Source organism: Poecilia latipinna, unplaced genomic scaffold (genome assembly GCF_001443285.1).
Source record: "Poecilia latipinna isolate Pla-1442-1.1 unplaced genomic scaffold, P_latipinna-1.0 Scaffold179, whole genome shotgun sequence".
NCBI lineage: Eukaryota > Metazoa > Chordata > Actinopteri > Cyprinodontiformes > Poeciliidae > Poecilia > Poecilia latipinna.
The window spans coordinates 439,698-460,751 of record NW_015112795.1 but is presented as its reverse complement, the minus strand read 5'-3'; the positions used below and the strand labels follow the sequence as shown (position 1 = coordinate 460,751).

At 40.6% G+C, this 21,054-nt stretch overlaps 2 protein-coding genes and 1 long non-coding RNA gene across 5 annotated transcripts in view; 1 reads left to right on the top strand and 2 right to left on the bottom strand.

Moving 5' to 3' along the window:
- Positions 1-3,052: 3,052 nt before the first annotated feature.
- Positions 3,053-9,963, bottom strand: LOC106946169 (MSL complex subunit 3). 2 transcript variants are annotated; one of them, XM_015030336.1, is made up of 14 exons: positions 9,738-9,963; positions 8,408-8,490; positions 8,224-8,319; positions 8,035-8,129; positions 7,858-7,955; positions 7,656-7,784; positions 7,424-7,581; positions 7,198-7,356; positions 6,877-7,121; positions 6,711-6,800; positions 6,028-6,137; positions 5,809-5,908; positions 5,642-5,726; positions 3,053-3,818 (listed from the first exon to the last, which is right to left on the bottom strand). In XM_015030336.1, exons 1-14 carry the CDS (start codon positions 9,834-9,836, stop codon positions 3,719-3,721), a joined length of 1,647 nt encoding a protein of 548 aa, XP_014885822.1. In that variant the 5' UTR covers positions 9,837-9,963; the 3' UTR covers positions 3,053-3,718. The 2 variants fall into 2 exon arrangements, with proteins under 2 accessions (XP_014885822.1, XP_014885823.1); XM_015030337.1 differs by lacking the exon at positions 9,738-9,963 and having other exon boundaries at positions 8,255-8,319; positions 8,408-8,428.
- Positions 9,964-11,501: 1,538 nt separating this feature from the next.
- LOC106946167 (rho GTPase-activating protein 6-like) overlaps positions 11,502-21,054 on the top strand; it is a 62,631-nt gene continuing 53,078 nt past the window's right edge. Inside the window, exon 1 of one of the 2 annotated variants that reach the window (XM_015030332.1) lies at positions 11,502-12,338. In XM_015030332.1, the coding sequence (XP_014885818.1) occupies positions 11,862-12,338 (477 nt within the window). In that variant the 5' untranslated portion in view covers positions 11,502-11,861. The remainder of the gene's footprint in view (positions 12,339-21,054) is intronic. The other variant, XM_015030331.1, reaches the window with a different exon arrangement.
- On the bottom strand, positions 12,977-15,072 carry LOC106946171 (uncharacterized). Its single transcript, XR_001424713.1, has 2 exons — positions 14,177-15,072; positions 12,977-14,007 (listed from the first exon to the last, which is right to left on the bottom strand). It is a non-coding gene; the product is annotated as an uncharacterized LOC106946171 (long non-coding RNA).

Genomic DNA, 21,054 nt, shown 5'->3' with positions numbered 1-21,054 from the left:
TTAATTATCCAAGACATTTAAAATGTAGTAAGTAAAAACTCTTGAAAACTAAAAAGCATAAAATGAATTTAAAAATTATTGCTAGGTCACAAACTCATACGCTGTAACAAAATTACAAAACTTAGCGAGCATGTGAGGCCAACGACAGTTTTATACAGAGAAACGTTGTCTCTGGTTGAACTTGAGCTCACCTGAAGCAGACAGTCACTCTGCCTAGATGTAAAACTTCTTCGGTGATTAAAAAATGAAAACCCGGCCAGAAACAACACGGGCGATGCGAACGCCGAGGCTTTTGTGTGACGGAGAAATGCAATTCCACCTATCAGATCCTTAAAGCGCGACGGTGGGTTGCGAAATGAAAGGAAATGAGAAAGAAGAGACTAAACGCGGGTGAATAATACCCTTGGTTTTCCCCCAATTCCCAGACATTCTCAGAGGACTTCCAGGACGAGCTGTGATTTATAGCCTCCATCTAAACTAATGCGGGGCTTTGTTTTGTCCGCTCTCGCTGTCCTGCTACAGGGAATCACGTCGCCATTACAGAAGCACTTGTGATTAAAATCTGATGAAACGGATAATCATCGTCAGAGTGAGCTGAGACCTTAGTTTCACTTGCATGCTTCAGGCACAGAACTTCAGAGTCAAGTCCATTGCTATATTGGCAGTACTCAACTAATTTGGCAGATCTATTGAAATGTCAACTTCAAACACTATGAGAATAATCAGTTCCCCCCTTATATTTTGAGCAAAACGTTCCAGTCTTACTCACATATTGAGAAAAGATGTCTCCCTCCATTCGGCTTTGCCAATTCGGCCTTCGGTTGCAAGAGGACGATGCTCGTTTGGAGGCCGGTCCTCTAAAGGTCTGCAGCTGATGCTGGGGGCTGTCGCCGACTGTTCAGAGCTGACTGATGTCAGGTCAGTGCTGAGGTCAAACGACGTCCAGGACGAGTCAGAGGAAAAGGAAGAGCTGGTATCCACCCACTCCTCAAACAGTCTGTGTTTGGTGCCCATGGCAACTACAGTAAGACAAACCCAGCTATGCAGGGAGACAAATGCAGAGAGAGCACTCTAGGAAATGTCTTGATGAGCCATGAGTTTGTGGACAAGTCAGAATATACTTTTAGATTGCTGTGGACTCTATGGTCAAGTGCTAGAGAGAGTAAGGACCAATAAGAATGAACATCAGAGAGTTGAGATCAGGATTTGAAGGAAGAAAAGAAAACCACTCAGACCGAAGAAGAGATAGCAGGAAGGGAAAAACAGAAAAGCACCGATGAAGATAGTCGGGGCCAAACATCCTGGGTAATAGGTGCAAGCAGCAGCACTTCACAGGCGATTGCTCACATCTCATTACATTCCATTTTTGCCCCGCAACAATTAAATTATGGGGTAATCTGATAGTGCCGGCGCAGGATAGGAAATCGATTGGCGATGCATGGAGAGGCTTGAACTCGCGGCTTCTGCGGCTACGCGATAGCGCCGGCTGAGAGAGCGTCGTCTTAGGTTGCACTGGTACGTGGTTCATTACTAGAGGACTGATCCAGGCAAAATTCAATTAAGGTTCACCACTAAAACCAATTAGACCTCTGATGTGGGGAGAACATGCTCGCCAGTTTCCCACAGGTGCAATGGGAGCGAACTAAGAGCACAGTTCTTCAGACAGGGAAGGTGGTAAAGTATAAAGGAAGAACAGAGTGGTGATCCGATTTCTTTGAAAGCTAAGCTTTAATCAGTATTGACCTTTATATCATGTTCAGCTGTGCATATTCAGGTGAGCATACAGCCATTAGACTGTATAGTCAAGGTGAACAGGAATGAATGTTTGTCACAAAGTTCAAATTCATTGTGGTTAGGGACCAAACCGCCAGCTACAATCTCCAGATACTTGTGACTTCCTCTAACTTTTCATTCACATTGATTTCATTTGATACAAGCTAAATAAACTGATTAGATTGATCAGATAAGATTCAAACACAGAACTTTTATCTTAAAGTTCTATTTCCTTGAGTTGGTTTATAAGGCATCTACTTTTCAACAAATGTATTCCCAGTTATCTTAATTTTGGTCACTTTCTTTCAAAATGCTTGCTATATTTAGCCAAGCTAAATAAAATATTTAAAAGACTTATTTGGATGCAGCAAAGTCAACTTTTCAGTGCAAATCTCTGGATAAACACGGTTCTACTTATTATAAAAGTCTACTTTTAAAAGACGAATGCATCGAGTTGGACTTAATATTTATTGTGTCAGTATTAATTCTGCACTGATTAAATATGAAAAAAAAGTTTGATAAATTAAAATCTTTCTTAAAACAGAGCAAGGGGCCACAAAAACTCCGTCCAACGGCCACAATTGGCACAAGTAACTTTTTTCTTTTGTTGTAGATGTGCTCTACAAAAGTAAAAATAAAATCTGCTTATAGATGCGAACAGCACTGTTCATTTTAGACTATCATAGAAAACAAAGACTGAAACCAAAGGGGTCTCCACAATTACATTTGTTTGATTTTTACACTTTTTAATATAAGTGGGAAAAAATACAACCCGGCCTCACTGCCGGGGTTCATCAGCATGCAAAATACAACCACATCCTGCACATCTTAGGCAAGCATGAGCAGAAAAAGGTGACGATTTTAGAAAAAGTTGTTTTATTTATGTTTTTACAAACAACAGTCACAATAGAGGGGGGAAAAAAAAATCACTTCAAGGAAATGAAAAAAAAAACACCCTACAAGGTTTATAACAGATTTTAGATTATTTGCTTTAAGTTTTAGTTCCTGTCAGAGTGAAAAATAAATGGGATATGGGTATCGTGTACATATTTACACTTTTACCAAATAATCCAATTAGGTTTTTATTCATATTACATCCAGAGTGGACGAGAATGTACACAGCTTTCCAGGAGTTTACTGTGAAATCTAAAATATCTCTTTAAATTTGCTTGCTTTTTTTTCCCCTTCATATTTGATGTATTGATTTAATGTCATAAAAAATGAGTGCACCGTTAAAACAGAACACACCAGTGCTTTTTAAAGTGAAATGTTACTGGGATGAGTTATAGAATAAAACATTTTTCTTTAAAAAAAAAAAAAGAAAAAAAAAGGAGCAAATTTCTTTTTTGGAACGAACATTCAAAGAGTAAATTTTGCTAAAAAACAAAACAAAAAAAACAGGAGAAAAAGAATATTCACGAGCAGAAGAGTTAGAAATTGCAGCAAGATAAATCAAGGGTCGCAAGAGAAAGTCCTGTTGTAGTCTGGCAATATTCTGGGCCACTGAGAAGTGGACAAAGTCACTCTTCAGAAAGAGCTAAGCTTCCAAACAGAAGCACAATCCCCTTTCACAGGCAGGCGGAAAAACAGCAACACGTGACTCTTTACTGTGTCCTTTTTACCCCTCGTTCTTCAATGAATACTCCAAAACTGCCGTTCGGGAAGGAAAGTAGGAAAAATGCACGAAAAACTAGGGATAGTCGCGACAACCTCCGACTTCCGCAGGTTGGAATTCGTGGAAATCGGCATGTGTTCCACGTTAGTAGCAAAGCAGAAAGGCGTAGTCCCGCGTGCGGGAGCGACGGGGAAGTAACAGGATCCACACGGCGGCAGCAGCAGGAGGAGGAAGCACGTTAGAGAAGAGCAGAAGAAGGGACGGAAATGCCCAGAGATGCTGCAGGGGGGCGGGGCTTAGAGAGAGAAAGAGAAGCTGTCCGGTTTTCCTTTAGTAAACCGGCCTCGGTTGTTTCATGTTGTAGTGGGCCTCTGACGCCGACACGTATGCAGACTCTGGAAAGAAATCCTCGTGGAACTCAGCCAGAAACCTAAAAGAGAGGTCGGAAGGGGCACAAGCAGGGGGAATGGTTTTAACATTTAATCGTTATTGGATGAAACAGTCGGGCCACACGGTCCAGTTCACGTCATGCTGTGGTTTTTCCTAGACTTCCACCAACTCGTTCTAAGAAGCCTTACGTCCATCTCCCCTCGGCCTTTCTATACATTTTGCAGACAACCTTCTCAGCGCTACATGAATTTGTCTTTATATCAGAAGAAACCAATCGCTATCTGAGACAGAGTGGACATGGGAATGTCTGACCAGCAGTCGGAAAGCAGCAAAAGTATAAATAGATAAATAAAAAATCCCCCTCCCCCCTCTTCCCATCTAATCAGCAGCGGGGAAAACTAATCCGGAATCTTCTTAGTATCCGCTACTCGGCCAAATCCTCTAAATCTTGCCATCTCATCTTAGCTCCACCGGCCTTTCTAATCTCAATGCAAACAAATTATCCTCATCAGAGGAGAACTTATGAAGAGCGAACGTCGAGGCGATGGCTGCCGAAGGTAAAGGAGGTCGGAGAGAGCAGCTTCTGGTTGGTTTTCAGTCAGCGCTACGAAGGCTGATCCTCAGCTGATAATATTCACACAAATTATTTAATAGCAAGCAAATCACTGTTTGATTTGTTGTTAGAATGCTACCGAGTTCCTGTCAGAGGTGTGTCAAAATAAAGCGCACTACTACTAATGGCGATCATTCTTACGGAAGGAAAGAGGAGAGCGGGGAGATCAGCTGTGGCCAAATCCCAGCATGCACTGCGCGTCAGTCTCTGGGACATCAATCAGTTTTTGCCCACTCGGCACAATCTGCCCGGAGGCTGATTACAGAGTAGAAACACGGAGTCTTTCCCAAAAGAGTCGAGTCTGAGAGCGTGGCCAGCGTCCTGCTGAGTCCACAGCACGGCGAGCAAAATATTGATTCTAACAAGAATTAAAAACATATTAAAATAATTGTATATATGTATATAAAGTAACTTTAAATGAAACATAGAAAATGTGCATGAATAAAATTTGAAAAAAATCAAAATAAAAAAATGAAATTTTTAACATTAAAAGAAAGGAAAGCAGAAATAAAAAGAATGAAAGAAAAAGTTAGAAGAAGAAAGAGACGGAAAGACCTTTGACGACTAAATCATAAAAGTATGGGTAGTAATTCATCTGCCTTTAAGAACCAGTTGATTAACGTTTAGCTGTTTGTTTCAGGCAAAGAGATGACCTTTGACCCTGCAAATGATGATGCTGCACGAGATGTTTCCCTGGCAGAAGCTGCTGGGGCTCCAGGTATTGGTATTCCACATGCATAGAAAGCAAGCGAAAACCATTTCTGCAGCTGTTTGTGCAGCCAGGAGGCCAAAAACACAAACAAAAACAAAAAAAGATAAAAAAGGAGGCATCGCACGTTCAGCTCTCTAGCGCTACCTTTTGACAGGAGGGGGGTATTGTTTGAGTTTGATTAGAGAATGAAAAGACCCAAATCCCTGAAGATCGCTAGTGAGGATTTAAAGATTAGACTCCCGTGCTTGTGTAACGCCTTCTCATCTCCCGCCCTCTAACACGAGCTCTCCTACCGATTCACCCGGCATGTGGAGGATCCAGGTTGACTTCATGGATGTCAGGCAGCAAAATCAAACCAGTAATGTGCAAAAAAAAAAAAGTTCTTCAAACTGAATTTCCTGGTATTTCAGTTTGGAGGAACTTATTTTAAGTGACTTATTTTTGTCTCGATACATTATCTCACTCATTTTTAATTTGCAAGTGAGTGTTTAGTTAAACTGATATTCAAAGTAGTGTTCAGTCAGTTCTGGTTTTGTACCTGAGGAACAGCTCCAGATGTTTGATCAGGGCTCTGAGGTTCCGCTCAGGGATCTGCATTTTCCCCAGGATCTCCGGTAGCTTCACTGCAAGGAGAGAAAGTCGGGAAATGTGAGTGTGCTGTATTTGAGTACACTGCGTTTGATGCAACCGGAATTCAGAACGGACCGAAAAGCCGCAGGAGGTGCTGGGATCCGTAGAGGTAGGAGGGTGGAGGAGGCTGGTCGTTGAGGGGGTAGTTATCAGGGGTTAGCTTCCAGCTCAGAACCTGGTGGATGAGACGATCGGGAATTTAAAAATATATATATATGTAAAAAAATATATATATATATAAAACAGATTTTAGCATGTTAGAGGCCTTTCAAAGGGAATAAACTGCTTCACCACCTCATTGAGTTCGTTGTTTCTGCGGCTCTCTAAGCCGCAGAAAAGTCCGCTCCTCTCTTTGCTTGGCGTCAACGGCAACGGAGATGACGAGCCACTGTGGACCGGGGTTTCTGGGTAAAGAGACGAGGGGAAGGAAATGAAAACATGAATATTGCATTTCCTCCTGCGGAACGTTGCCCCTCACCAAACCCTTCCACATTCTGCAAATAATATGAAAATGGTCTCAAATGTTTGTGCTGCTGTTATTTTAAAGATATTAACAAAAGATGCCAACCACCACAGCAATATATACAATCAAACAATATGGTGTTGAACATTTTTTGTTTGTGTCTTTATAACTTTTAAGATTAAAAAAGCAGTAAACCTTTCCAGAGGCCGTCTCCTCCTCATTAACAAAAAACAAAAATTTTCATAAATTAATTGTGCCAAGTCTGGTAGACCTTTCTTGACCTCTGGAAACATTAATATCTTTAAAATAATGAAGGGACAAACAAAATGTTTGATTCATAAACAAGCATGCACGTGTCATTGCAATTTTGTTTAATTTGAAGAAGATTGGGGGGCCAACCTCACTCAGGTTGAATTTGCAGATGTTAGTACCAGATGGACACTGCCATCTACTGGATTAACAACATCACTACAACCTCAAATCATTGAATATTTCATAATTAAATCAGTCGTACTTTTTTCCAGGTTGAGGAAGAACTTGGGTTGCGCCGACGTGTCGATCAGACGTCGTTTGAGCTGTGGAGAAGCCGTAGCGCTCCCTCCACCTGTTGGTGTTTCATATTTAGACATCAGCAATCATGAATCTGATCATGAAAGAAAGAAGGTGGCGCGTTTTCCAACCTCCGCTGCTTCCCTCGGTGGGCCGATCTCCACCAGACGTGTTCCTGGTGGAGCGCCTGAGGGACTGGGACTGGGAGGACTGGTAGGAGATGCAGTCCATGTCGGGGTGGCGGCGGCGCTTCGGCGTGGGGGCTGGAGCCGTGGGCGTGGCGGCGGAGGTGTCGCTCAACGCCGGCTGGCTGTCCGTGGACTGAGGCGTGGGGGGGTTGTGAGCCGGTGGGCTCGGGCTGCGTTCTCGTTGGGCGCTGGAAAAGAAAAGAAAGGAAAGTTAAGAGTCACCCCGTCAACAGAGGGGAAATGTTTTGGTCAGAACGCACATACTTGCTGGAGCTGGGCGAGGTTTCGTTGACCGTGAGGAGCAGCCTGGAGGAGCTGACTTTCTTAAACTGAGCTTGTTCGCAGGGATAGAGGAGGATCATGGGTAAGGTGAAGTCAAAAGTAATCCTCAACCCATCGACCATTTCCTTACAAAGCTCCTCGCTGAAAAACAAACAAAAAGTTCACAAAAAAGCTGATTTCTTAACGTTAGTGGCGTCGGGGTCCTCACCTCCTCTCCGGGGGAATCGTCTGCGGGCTGCTGCTCTGCGTGGTGTTCTGCTGCCGCCGGTACCGCTCGTTTGCCATGAAGGCCTTGTTGATCGTAAAGTGCTTCACGTAGGACTCCAGGATGTGGACCACGTTGGTCTGACAGGGGACCATAACGAGCTGGAGAAGAGCGAAGGAGAAGCGTTAAAAGAGCAACAACCCTCCACAGAAACGTCGGCGAGGTCGAGCCGTACCTTCTTCCTCTTGTTGATGTAAAAGCAGTCATCTTCCAGTTTCTTCTTCAGAACGTCCGGGATGCTGATGTCCACATGGACCACCTTCTCCTCGCACTCTCGCTTCACATTAACCTCCGGCTCTACCCTCTTAAAAACACGAAAGGCGGATGAATACTTTGAAGCGCCGTGCCGAGAAAACCGCCCCGGCGGGACTCGTCACCATTTTGTTGACGTCTTCCGAAAAGGTGCTGTCGCCGCTGTTCGAAGAGTCGGGCTCCGAGTCGTCCCCTTCGCTGCTGTCCGAGGTCGAGATCAAACCTGACGGAGGGGGAGAGTAAAACTTTGAAACGATTGCAGACGGCAGTGGGAGATCGAGCGCCGCAGACAGAGTTCTCACACGCATCATCGCTGTCCTCCTCCTTTGGAAGAGTCTTCAGAGAAGATTTGTTACCAGACTGACGACGTCGCCGCTTCGTCCATCCCTTTCTCTTCCTTAAACCGCCGGGATGAAACGGAGCAAAATGAAATTCAGAAAGCTTATTCGCATTTTGAAATCTCTCTCCGGGTGATTAGAGCAAGAACTTACATGCGCCCCAGAGCTTTGCGAGCCAGCTTACGTTGCAATTTGCGGTTTTCCTCCGTGTCCCTTAGGACATGATCCTCGGCAGCCCAACGGTCCCAGCTGCAAAGATGCAAGCGTCAGTTTAATACAGAGAGAGTTAAAAGCTCAAAACATGAAACTAAATATGACGTGGTGAATATACTGTTACCTTCTGCTCCAACCGCTGAAATGAATCAGGTACTTTGGGACTCGTCTCCCATGTTCATCTGTACCTATCAAGACATCAAGGACCTGCAGGATCAAAAGCAAAACCTGTCAATCACCATGAAATTAAAGTTGAACAGTCACTGGTGAACAAATGTAAATCGGAGGTATACATTTACACATCCTTGTTTTTGGTTTTAGAGACATGAGGTTTCAGAATATTTCTGGTAAAAGTTGAATCTGCTTCATGAAGCATTCCCAAGCTGCAGATTTAGGCCTGTTATGAAACTTGTGCTCCAAGCTTCAGTCTATGTATCCTGATATTAAAGTAGATTCAAATTCTGGCTTAAGCTTTCAAAGTAGACCATCTTCAGTTTGGGAAGAAATTTACTGATATAAATGAACACTATGATATCAAAATTATGTATGCATCTGTATTACAATGGTATTTGATTAAAGAACTCAAAATAATACAAGGCATTAATAAGGCTTCTGGCAGAAAAATGCCAAAAGTACCTAAATATAGTATAATTAGCATTATTAATATAAAGTAGCAATATGTAGATATTTTATTTACTAGGTAATTTTTTTTTATTTTTTACTTTTAAGAATCTAACTTGCGCAAATCATTAGTAATTACAAGGTTATTTTAAATCAACCAGATTATCAAGGTACAAGCAGGGATGGAAGAAATCGGGATGCTAACCCACAGCTAGCTAGCTCAGATTAGCAAAATGCAAGATTCAAGCTGCTAATTTTCACAAAATGGTTGTCTCCATCTATTAAACAGCAATTTGCTTAGCTTATGGAAACGTTGTATGAAAAATAGTGAAATGCACGGCCGAATGGGACCTTTATTCAGCTACATAGCAAACTAAAACTTATATTAGCTGCGCAGTCGCGGTGAGTTTGTTTATTCGATGCTGACATTTAACAGCACTAAAGTCACGAGATAAATCATTATGACATTTTTTTTCAAAGACTATAACCAATGTCTGAGGTATTGCTCAAGTTGGAAGTTCTCCTCAAATGGACTCAACTGTGTAAAACTGCAATACTACAGCTTTGTTTACGTTTTTCTTTTTTTTAATAAACCCAAAATCCAGCTACAAACATGTAATCGAACGCACCCGGAAACCATGCGCTTATGCAAAGAGAAACAACCCCGGTAAATTAATACCAAGAATGCATTTTTTCTTATAATGGCCTAAGTCTCCTTTGTGGTCACTCGCGGCTCCACACTGCATAAAACAGCCTCGCTTTCCTTTTGCAAATGACTCCTCTTTAGAGGGTGTAAACACCGAATGGCAACGTTAGCTTGGTTAAAATCTTACCTTAGCGTCATACAAGACTTTAGCCTTGGTTGGGTCGGGTTCAAAGCACAAGACTCGTTCTCCTTTGTGAAACTGGTATTTAATTCCCCGCGAATTCATTTGTTCATGGCGACGTGTGGGAGAGAAGGCATCGATCGGATTCTTAAACACCCTTAACCCTTTCCTTTCCCTTTCCTATGTGGGAGTTTCTCAGCTACAGGAGCCTCTGGAAAAGATGGCGCTGTTGTGGGAACACGGGGCGAAACTTTACTGCGCTGCGTTCATAGGCAGCTGGAAATTTCTACACTCAGTTGTCAACTCTAACATGTTTGAAAATACGCATTATGGTATTTTTATATGTTTTTAAAAAATGGTTTTAATTCCAAAGTACCTTCTTTAGAAAAAAAAAACAACTACGATTCAATGATTACCGCTAAAATCAGTCGCAGTCTAATGAATTTTGACGTTCCGCGCAGACGCGAAGGCAGCAGGAAACACTGCTTGAAAACTGCGATTTCAAAACCTAACCAGCAGATGGCAATATAACACGGGAAAAGTTCAAGACGCAACCAGAGTAATAAATAATTAGTCTAACTTTAAAAAAATATGATTCTATATATTATCTACATAAAATTAACCTGATTGTGTCATAAAGTGCCTGGAGATGGCAACTGTTATGAATGTATTCTATTGAAATAAACAGATTTCAGGCAAACTGAATTGAGCTGCAATTTTTTTTCTTTCCCAAATTGATAGTCAGCATCAATAAATTCCTGAAATGTTTTTCTTTCTTCCGCTATGCAAAAGACAATGTTTATCTAAATCTACAGCTTCTGCATTTCGCCCCCCGCCCCCTTTCAAACTGTTTTTAGAAGGGTCAAATCTATCTCAGTTGTTATCAGTGTTGTGTGCATGTGAAAGTGTCATGTGTTGCTGTTTCAGGAGCTCCCTCAGGGCTCCTGCTATTTCCTTTCAATTTTATCATATTTTTAAACCTTTTAATATTTGATCATGCTTCAAACAAAAACTTTGTTTATAAGGATTTTATGTTTATCTTCTCAAAGAAATGCGTAATTCTGAAGTGGAATGAAAATGAACATCGTTCTCAAAACTTGCATATCATCTCCACTGTGAAACATGGGGGTGGCAGCATCATGGTGTGGGGATACTGTTCATAGCCAGGTACAGTGAAGATGGGTGAAGCGAAACATAGGTACCCCAGTGACAAGAAATTTCTAAATGTTGATAGATATCTGTTTAAAAAGTTGTCTGTCGTTTTGAAAGTCATGTGACATGTGCTAAACGAGTTTTATTTTACCGTCTTGAGAGCAAAATGACTCTTTAGGTTGTAAAAGTTGCAGACCCTCTGCTGTCCTGCAACTTTGCATCCCTTCTCCAGCACCTGAACCTAATTAATGACTTCTTAAAAGTTACAGGAAATGTGATTCAACTTTTTCATACAGGGGGGAATGGATACAACCTTTTTTTTTTAAACTAATTTTCTAATTGACGTTCGCATCAATCTCTCATAATCAGTCCCCCCCCCACACCCCCCTACAAAAAATTATGTTTGAGGTTTTATTTACACAACATAAAAAAGTATAAATGCAAGGCAGCACGCATGAGGAGAGGAAGAGCCATTAATCCCAGTGCTCACTTATTGTTTGGCTAATTTTAGAACACAGAAGGCTTCCCCTGACAGGTCTACCGTTACCAGACAGATGGATTAATAGGAGAGGAGGATTAATACTCCTATTTTCATATCAGCTAAATCATGGATGTGCCTGTGCGTGACCTACTGTCTGTCTGATGACTCCATACTTACTTATAAACTGCACAAATTTAGTTTTTTTTTTTTTTTTTAATTATTTCAGAGGATGAGGTTTTGGATCGTTTTATTTTCCTGCAGTTTAAAAGTGAAAGTTCAACACTGGCTAAAACACAGTTTTCTGACCACCTCCCCTCTACCCACAAGCCCCACGCACGCCCATTCCTCAGAAGACGCACACGAGAGAGTTACACTTGATCAGTCTTTACGCAGCTCTCCATGGGCTCTGCGTTCAATGGAGCGCCTCTGAACTCCAGACTTTTACTCGCTGGGGAGGCTTTAGAAAAGCTGTTGGGCTGATCCAAAGTTGAGGCGACATGTCGGCCGCGCAGGGACTTCTCAACAGCGTCTTTTCCTGCTCCTCTCCTGCCTCCAAAGCAATAGCCAAGAGGAGGCTGCGCCAAACCCGCAGCCTGGACCCGGCTATCATACGGCACTGTGGGACCGGGACCGATGGGATGAGCGGGGCGCAATTTGCGGCCGCCGACGCAGGTGCGCCGTCGGGTGCGAAGCCGGCTTTGCGCGCCAGGATCCCGACGCTGAAAGAACCCATCACGCCGTCGGTCTCCTCCCCATCCATACCTTCGGACGTTTCTCCTTCCTCCAATTTCCACTTCGACTATGATATCGCCAAGCGCCCGAAAAGGAATACCGCGGGGGATTTACCGTTTATGGTGAGGGGAGCCGGCGCTGCGCAGTCGGGGAGCACCGGCGCGCTCTTCTCGCCGCGGAGGTGGCTGCAGAAGAAAGTTCAGCCGACCTGCCCTCATGCGTATGTCGTGTGGAAATCGGAGGTAAGACAAACCAACAATGGTGCATTACAAGTTTTGTCATTTTTAAAATGATTATTTTAAAGGGGGAATTAGTTAACTACATGCTTGAATTCTTATGCCTGCTTGGTTGATGATATTGTCCTAATTTGCAAAAAAAAAAAAAAAAAGATACTTTTCTCCTTTATCTTTTTGTCCATGATATAACTACAAACCTTAGGATATTTTATTGGGGTTTTATGTAACAGAGCAACTCAAAGGAGTGTGCTTATGAGGTAGAAGTAAAATGATACTTCTAATTTTCCCAAATAAGAATGCCTTCATTAGAACCATCTTCGCTTCCATTTTGCATGTAAAGGAAAAGCATCCCTTCTGCATGATGCAGCCACCACCATGCTTCACTGATGGAAAGGCGGGTTTAGAGTGATATGCATTGTTTGTTTTCTCTCTCAGTGCTTTTAATCTGATTAGAGACTCCCCTCTCCCATTTGTTTGCCATGTCTCCTTGCGTGACTTGTAGTATTGTGATATATATATATATATATATATATATATATATATATTCCTTATTTGTCATCCAGTCAAAAAGAAATTCTCACACCAAAGCTTTGTAACTCTGCATCTGAAGCAGGTCAAGCAGATCAGATCAAAAGTGAAGCTAATTGCACTGGGTTAGCTATCATAGCTTTATTTAGGGGTAACATATTACTTACTAAAAAGCACTCCACATTTCTAAGAACTGTTTTCAAAACAAAACAAACTGAAAAAACTCGAAAGCCACGCACCACTGTACTTCCACCTCACCATTTTTGCACTACTCTGTGTTGGTCATCACATAAAATCCCAATAAACCACATTAAACTTGCGCCTTTGAAGAGACAGCATGTAAGGAGGCACTTTTCCGAGCCACTGTACCTGTGGGAAAGCATAAGAAAATGACCCAGGAGCTTTTAAGGATTAAACCACTCCAACAAAAGGTGCAATGAAGTGCAGTTAGTTTCCCCCCTGCTGCTGCCATCATTGACTTTGGGGAACCTTTTGTCTTCATAAGAACCTCAAACTGAGAGTGAATGAAGCCCAGGCAGGTATGAAATCCTAACCAAAACATACTTGGTTGACTTATTTTAAGTGAACTAGGAGGGGGGTGCTTTACTGGCTGCATACTTGGCAGGAGTCCACTTGCACTGGTGGAAAGGTATGATGATTTTACTCCTTTTTATAAAGAAATTGAGGTGTTTTCTTTTTCTGCTCAGGTTTTGTTGTCCCTGTGCTGAGGGTGGAGGCGTGTGTGTGTGTGCATACACGCAGCGCTCGTTTCAGGGTCTGAAAAGAAAGTTCTCACGACTGGGATGGGGGTCACGGGGTCAAGAACCACATGGCCCATGTTCAGCTCTCCCAGCAGCATTCGCTTCATTCCCTGATCTGCTTCTCTTGCAGCGTGCCTCTGTTGCTTGTTTACACACACGTGCATCCGCTCTCTGGATCCCACTATGGAGCAATAAGTGTATTTTCCATGTAGTTTCACCCCCACCCCTCCCTTCCACATAAAGGCCCACCAAGGGTAGCATGAGGCCATCAGCATGGAGTCATTGGTCCAATCCAGACCTTAAAGTTATTGCACCTCAGGGTTTTCATAAAAATCCAGACCCAAGACGTTGCTGTTGGTGTGCTGGGATGTGTTCCACTCTGCTGGCTGTGGAGAAAAAATTATTGCATAAAGGATAAACGAAGATGGTCATAGAGAGAATTGTCAAATTTGCCCAATTAGGACATGCATGCAGGGCCTATTTAAGAGAAAGGACATTCTGTCTTTGCAGCTATACTAACACAGGGGGTGCCAGAGACGGCTGTAATCTGCATACCAACGTTGTTTTCAGCTCTAGTGGAAGCTTGCTCTGTTTGTTGTAATGCTGTCTGCTCATCGGGGAAACTTTGGTCCAGGTCCAAGTGATAGCGTAGGAATGAGTGTGCCAATCCAACACCATTTGTCCGTACCTGCAGTGTCTAGATCTCTCTGGGAAAGAAACGGGCACCAATCGTCTTATCAAAAAAAAAAAAAAAAAAAAAAAACGAGTTTTGAAACTCTAAGATGTACTGCTGGAATCTGAAATTCTGAATAATCCCGACCTATATTTTTTGTATAGTTCTTCCAAAACTACCAACAAAAGGTGAAATATAACATAAGAGATGTTTAACTGAGTCGCCCATCCACCTCACACTGTAGGAATGTTGTTTGCTAACTACTAACTAACTGCTGCCTTAAGAGTCAGAACTCTTATCTGGGAATTAGGACAAATAAAATCGTAAAATCCATCAAAAAAAAAAATTTGTATCAATGTACCGCACCTGCAAAAATGAGAACATAATAAAAAAGTGTTAATTCCAGTAAATAATTTGAAAAAGTGAAAGTTATGCATAAACTTGTCATGCAGAAACGTTATGGCAAACCACAAAAGTTAACTGCTAAAGAAATTGGTTCACAGAATGCTGTATCCAAGCATATCTATGGAAAGTTTAGTGGAAGGAAAATGTCTTGTAGATGAATGTGCAAAAGGAACATAGATAAGCAGAGTACTGCCTGCATTATCAAGAGTCAGTACTTTTAGAGCCTCCACACCCAGACATATCCATGATATTGATTGTAGTTTGTTTCGAGTTGCTGGTACGTTACTTCTCTTCTTGCCTTTTGTGCTGGCAAATGTAAACATTTCATTTTTCTAGGGTTCAAACACAAAGAAACAAACCACTGTTATGAAACATGCCCCATTAACCTACATGAATTCTTTTTGATGCACCCAAGTTTTGTTTATTGAACCTGTACTTTGGAGAAGGGTATAAAATTTGCAGTGCTTCCAGTTAGGGATAAAGCAAATTAATTTATATCTCTGTCTCATCTTCTGTTTTTCCACGTGATTCCAAAAATGACATGACCTTCTGGGGATTTAAGTTCTGCGGTTAAATGAATCAAAATGATTGAGTTCCTCATCTATGCCAAGTGTTCAAGAGTTGAATCATCAGCAGTGCAAATAGAAGGTTCAACACATAATTTAAAGGCCTTGATGAAAGCAAAAACCAAGTGTGAACATTTGTGAGTATGACAAAACATTATTGCCACCTCCTGGCATGTATATTACACTTTTTGCAGCAGATATATTTTTTCACAGGACCAACGATACAAGTTCAGCTAACAAAACTAGCATATCATGAGAAAGTTACTTTTTGTATTTCATGTCAGAAAGTGAAACTCAGAGTAAAACAGAGTATTCTTACTGGATTTTTTTTTTTTATAGTCGAGCATTTCTGAAATGCTGAATTATGAGTGATAAAGAGTATTTATTATTTTTAACTGGAAATGTAGTAGTGTTTGGGTATCATTGTTTCAGATTTAAACATGTAGTTAACTTCCAACAGGGCTTGAATGTGATCGATGAAGGGAAAACCCTGAAATTTGTCACTACTATGTGATATATGACCACATTGGCATGACCCGTTTTCCACTTTTAAATATTTTTCCCCCAGACAGTGACGTCCATGTCTATTTCAATGACATTGAAACATACTTAAAAGCTTATTTCTTCCTCATGAATGAAGCAAAATGAAGAGCAGAAGTCCAATACAAGCAGAATCTGAATTCCAGCAGAGATTTTTAATACGCAGTTGGTTTAAGTCAGCGAATTACTATCCAAACATTTGTTGAATGAAGACCCCATTGTAAATTCTTGAAAGGTATACACTGTAAATTGAGAGTGTACTCTTCATAAGGCAACCTGCCCAGATTTGTATCGCCTCATGCCTTTTTATGGAGAGAGACGAGGGCAGAGAGGCAGAGAGAGAAAGAGTTGGAGAAAGAAACACAAATGAAGGCATAATGGTTAGAAGAAAACAATGTCTGTCAGGTATGCTGCCAGTGATGGATCTCAATTGTTGCATTTTTCTATGTTGGAAGACCAATGATGTGAAACCATATATATATATTTTTTTAATACCACACAGTGATTAGTAGTGATTGGTTGTGACAACACTTGCTCTTGTGAAATAGCTAACAGATAACAGAACGGGTGATTTTGAGAAGCTGGTGAGCGCTTGCCAACTCCAAACTTTAGTCTGTGAAGAATATCCTGAAGCTACTGCTAACTTTCCTCACTAATGATATGCACACACAACTCCACACACCAGAGGGAAAGCCGTGGTCCTCTAATTGAATCCTGACTGTGGAGCACCAGATGTTGACATTGTACTTCTAATTTTAGGTCTACGGCACTAACCCTAATGCTTCTGAGAAGAGACTCCATGATGGAAATTATTCAGAAAGAAAAATCTTTGCAATTTGAATACATTACTTATTGAGTGGTGATCGTATTAAGGAGATATAAATATTCAAGACAAGGGCTTTAAAAAATGATTTGCCCTGATACAGATTACTAAAAAGTCATTTTCACATTTTGTACAGCCTGCACAAAGCTAAATACTCTTAGCTATGCAAGCTAATAAAAACATATGCATTAAAACACTAGAAGGAACTTTTTATGCAAAAATAAGAAGTGTGAAAAAGTCAAAGAAACAGTTAATTACTGCAGTTTGTACGGTGGCAGCCATGTTGGATTCTAAACTGGAGATTTCCTGGGTACATCAGATAATCCCAGCCAGAACTTCATTGTCAGCTGATTTTTCAAACTCTAAGCTCAGAAGTGAACACTTACAATTAAAATGATCTCACTCACTCATTTCCATTTGCATGAAATCAATATTCTTTTTAAGCTGCCTTCATTTCTTCTAACTTTTTCAGTTTACCTATTACCTTACCTATACTTTTAATCATCGTTACGTTGGCTGAAGCTGTCATGCACCCAGCTGTAATGATGCCTACTTAAGTGGAGCCTTATGAAGCAGCTAGCACTGCAGTAAATCCTTGGTTTTATCTTTATGGTCCAGTCTCACTGAAATATCTCTGGGAGTGACAACTCCCTTCAAAGTCATTTTATTCTGTGAAACGTGAGCTCTGGAAATGCAAACATAATCAACTTCAACATTTAACCATCTGCTTTACTACTAGTAATAAAGAAGAGCATAAATAACATTTTTGAGGTTTGAAATTTGTCTGTTGGAGCAAATATTAAGGATGCATAAATACAAGAGACGCACAAAACATTTGTGGAATAATAATGACAGTGCCATGACATTCAGTCACATTGGAGGATTTTCAATGAATTGAATTGAAATCTAAATACTTTGACTAGATCACATTAAAGCTTTTATTGTGTTTTTCTTTCTTCAGAGGTCAGCATGCTCCTTTAGGTTTAGGCGGTAGGACACAATTTATGGTCCCATCACATTGTTAGCCATCAAACAAGATGTGCTTCAGCAAATTCAAGCTTGGTCTTGGGCTTTGGACCTCTCCTTAATACTTGTACTGTAAATTACGGGCAATGATTTGTTGCTTTTATAGATTTTTCAGGTTACTCCGTGCTTTCAGACAGGTTCTGTCTAAATGATTCATTCATTCCACAGGTCTGGTAGTAATCAGGTATGTCGAGTGAAACAGAACCACAACGTTGTGGTTAATCAGCGCCAATTCCTTATTTTATCAAAATGAGCTGTGATATTTAGCATAAAAACCGTTTGAAATGATCATTCGATGACTGCTTTTCGTCTTTACTCTTGTTGTCTTTGTCTGACCTGAAACATTCAGTTATGACGGAATAAAAATATTTTCACATTATTCTCCAAAATGAATAATCAGTATTTACCTAAATGAGAGTTTGTTGAGCCATTAAGTATTCTTAATTAATCCAGTTCCATATAATGCATAGTTATCAACATCCGTTGATTTCAGCTTCATTTAACTTAGAAAGTCTGATTTTCAACAATGCACTCCAAAGTCAATCTATCTCATCTTGTAATTAATTCCTGTCTCAATTAAAAGCCCTTATTAGTCCAGTCACGCTAATGAAATGGTTCACTAAAGCAGGACAAGAACCTGTAAGTCGAGGCTACATTTACAAGCAGCTGATTCTTGGACAGACTTCAGAAACTAACGCTTGAACTTCTGAACCCAACTGCTGTCCATTTTGCCTTTCCTCCCTTATTTCCTCCCTGCGTTCCCTCAAAATGATGAGGCTGCGTTGGAGGAACAAGGCCTTCGCAAGCCGACATCTGTGGAATGCTTATGGCGAAAAACACCCCAAAAAACAATAAAATCAGATAAGGATAGGTGGTTCAGCCAAAATTCGGAAAACTTCACTGATTTTGACACGCTTGCTTCTTCTTGTGGATTGTAGATTTCTGCTGCATCAGAATCCGGTCGTAGATCACAGGATTTAGTTCAAGGAGTCGAGGATAGGATGTCATCACTGTGTTGCAAGGGCCACCATATTTGTGAATACTGAAAATATGATGAAATACAGCTCGATTGTGTTGGCTTAAGATGAGGACTGGGGAACCTTATAGAGCTGCTTTAAAGGCAAAGTCAGACCTGACAGCTGTGGGACTCAAGTTTAAAACTGCCAGATAAATCTTAAGATTGTTGCACATCACATTTTAATGTTTTAAATCAAACCATTATATATATAAAAAGAATCAGCCTCACTTTTTTCATGTAGTTTCAACAGCCTTGTAAGTTCATAATAGCTAAGAGAAGCTATTAGGAAAATAGAAGCTAAGAAATGATTGATAGATTTTTTTGTGTCTAATCTATGGTTTAAATGGACAGTCAAGCTAAAGTCTGCTTTGCCAACTGCAAATTTATCCAGAGAAAATGATGAAGTACACCGGTTTTAGTGTGGCATGATAAGTTTAGAGAAGTATCAAATCTTACTGGTTTGGGAAGTTGTTGGTTTAACAGCAGCCTCATATTTTTGACCAATGAGCCAATCAGATAAATTAAGTAGCTTAGAGAATGAACTTGCTATTTTGAGGCCATTACAGGATGATGAAATCAGCTTGTGTCCGAGAAGGACTCTAAATATATTATATAAAATGTGCGTGGAAATATGTTTTGTGTCTCGTCTCATTTGTGCTCTGTAACTGAATCCCTCTCAGGGCCGCTTTTTTTTTTTTTTTTGGAAAAGTTTCCGCGATACGCTGCTGAAGAGAACCATATGAATCAGCAGGGTTTGTTTGGCACTGTTTTGGTTCTGAGCGAGCTCACGTCTCCTCTGGGATGTTTTCTCAACAATGAAGGCAAAAGCGAGCAGCCTGAAATAGAGACGGCTGTAAAGTAAACATTAATTTCCGTAGTCAGAATCTGTCTGTCTGTTGTCGATTAAAGTTCTCCTTTGGTTCGAAATCTGCAGTGTTGAGTTACTATTTGTTTCGATAAATGCACATATGGGTGACTTGGAAGAGAATCCAAAGCCAGTAGGTGGATGATCCAATTGTCTATAGGCTAGACGTTTATCCCTCGTGTGTATTTCGTGTGTGTGTATTACACAGATGCTAATGTTCGCTAATGTGCTCTCTAATCTGGTTTGTCATGGCTCAGAGGGGGTGTAGGGATATCATGCAGTCATCTGAGGCTGTGTATAAACTGTGCTGATATGACACACATACCGAGTGAAAGTGTTTCGTAACATCTCAAAACACACTTGAACTAATCTGGGGAAAGATTAACTGACTAAATGATTGATTTAGGTAATCTCCACACAAATACTTCATTCGCAAATTCTTTTCGTGCGCCTCTTTACGTTGCAGCTTGACGTTGGACTATAAGGGTCTGGCACACTTTGGAACACTGGAAACTCTTATTATTGCTATTGCAATTTGTAACACAGAAGAAATGGGTGTTAAATTTATCATGCATAATTAAAAAGGCCACACACAGTGGAAACTATCTACATTAGGAAAAAACTGTGTTTTAGTTGGTTCTTTAATGCACCACGTAATCTGATCCTCCAAGGGGCTCCAATTTGAACTTTAACCCATCTTGCAAAAAAAATAAAAAATAAAAAATCTAAACGTATTAGGAGAAATGTGAAAAAGGTTAAACTCACTCTTTGGGAAGAAATATAATATGTCAATAATATTAACCCCTTAGTTTAAAACTCCGAGTCGTAATGATAACGTCTTGTCTTCACGAGAAAGACAAACAAATTAAAGATGTCACTTTTGAGGTCACTTTAACTAAGCAGAATTTACACAGGTGAAAAAGCATATGTTTAAAAATAATAATGCACTGGAGTGAAAAGCATGGGCGTAATTGTAGACACAATTTGTGGTTCAGGGCATGTTTTGAGGTGACAGTTACTTTATGGTCAAAAAACAAAAATGTCTTTTTAAATCGAACAGAGTTCTGAATGTAAACATTTAGCATCACGTTTCATTCATCGGTGGTTACCCATACCAATTCTAATAATGAAGTTTTTAACTGATAACACTTTTAGGCAGGGATCTACCAAAACTTTCTTCAACGTGTGAAACACCAAAACATGGAATTCAAGTTTGGCAAATAAAGTATCTTGAGGAGTCAGGAAATTTCAATAAAAAAGTACATGGAAAAAAATAGCATTTTGAAATGCTACAGCACTGATTTAGTGAACTATACATGCATAAGTGGCCTTTAAAAAGATTCAGCCATTGAGTTCACAACAAAATTTGTACATACCAAGTGCTTAACCAACAGAATGTGAACACATATTTGATGCAAGTACACAATGGGCAATGGCTTTCTGGTTAATTATTTACTAAATTATATATTTTTCTTTTTTCTTAAAAAAAAAAGGAATGTACAAGGCTTTGCTGGCTG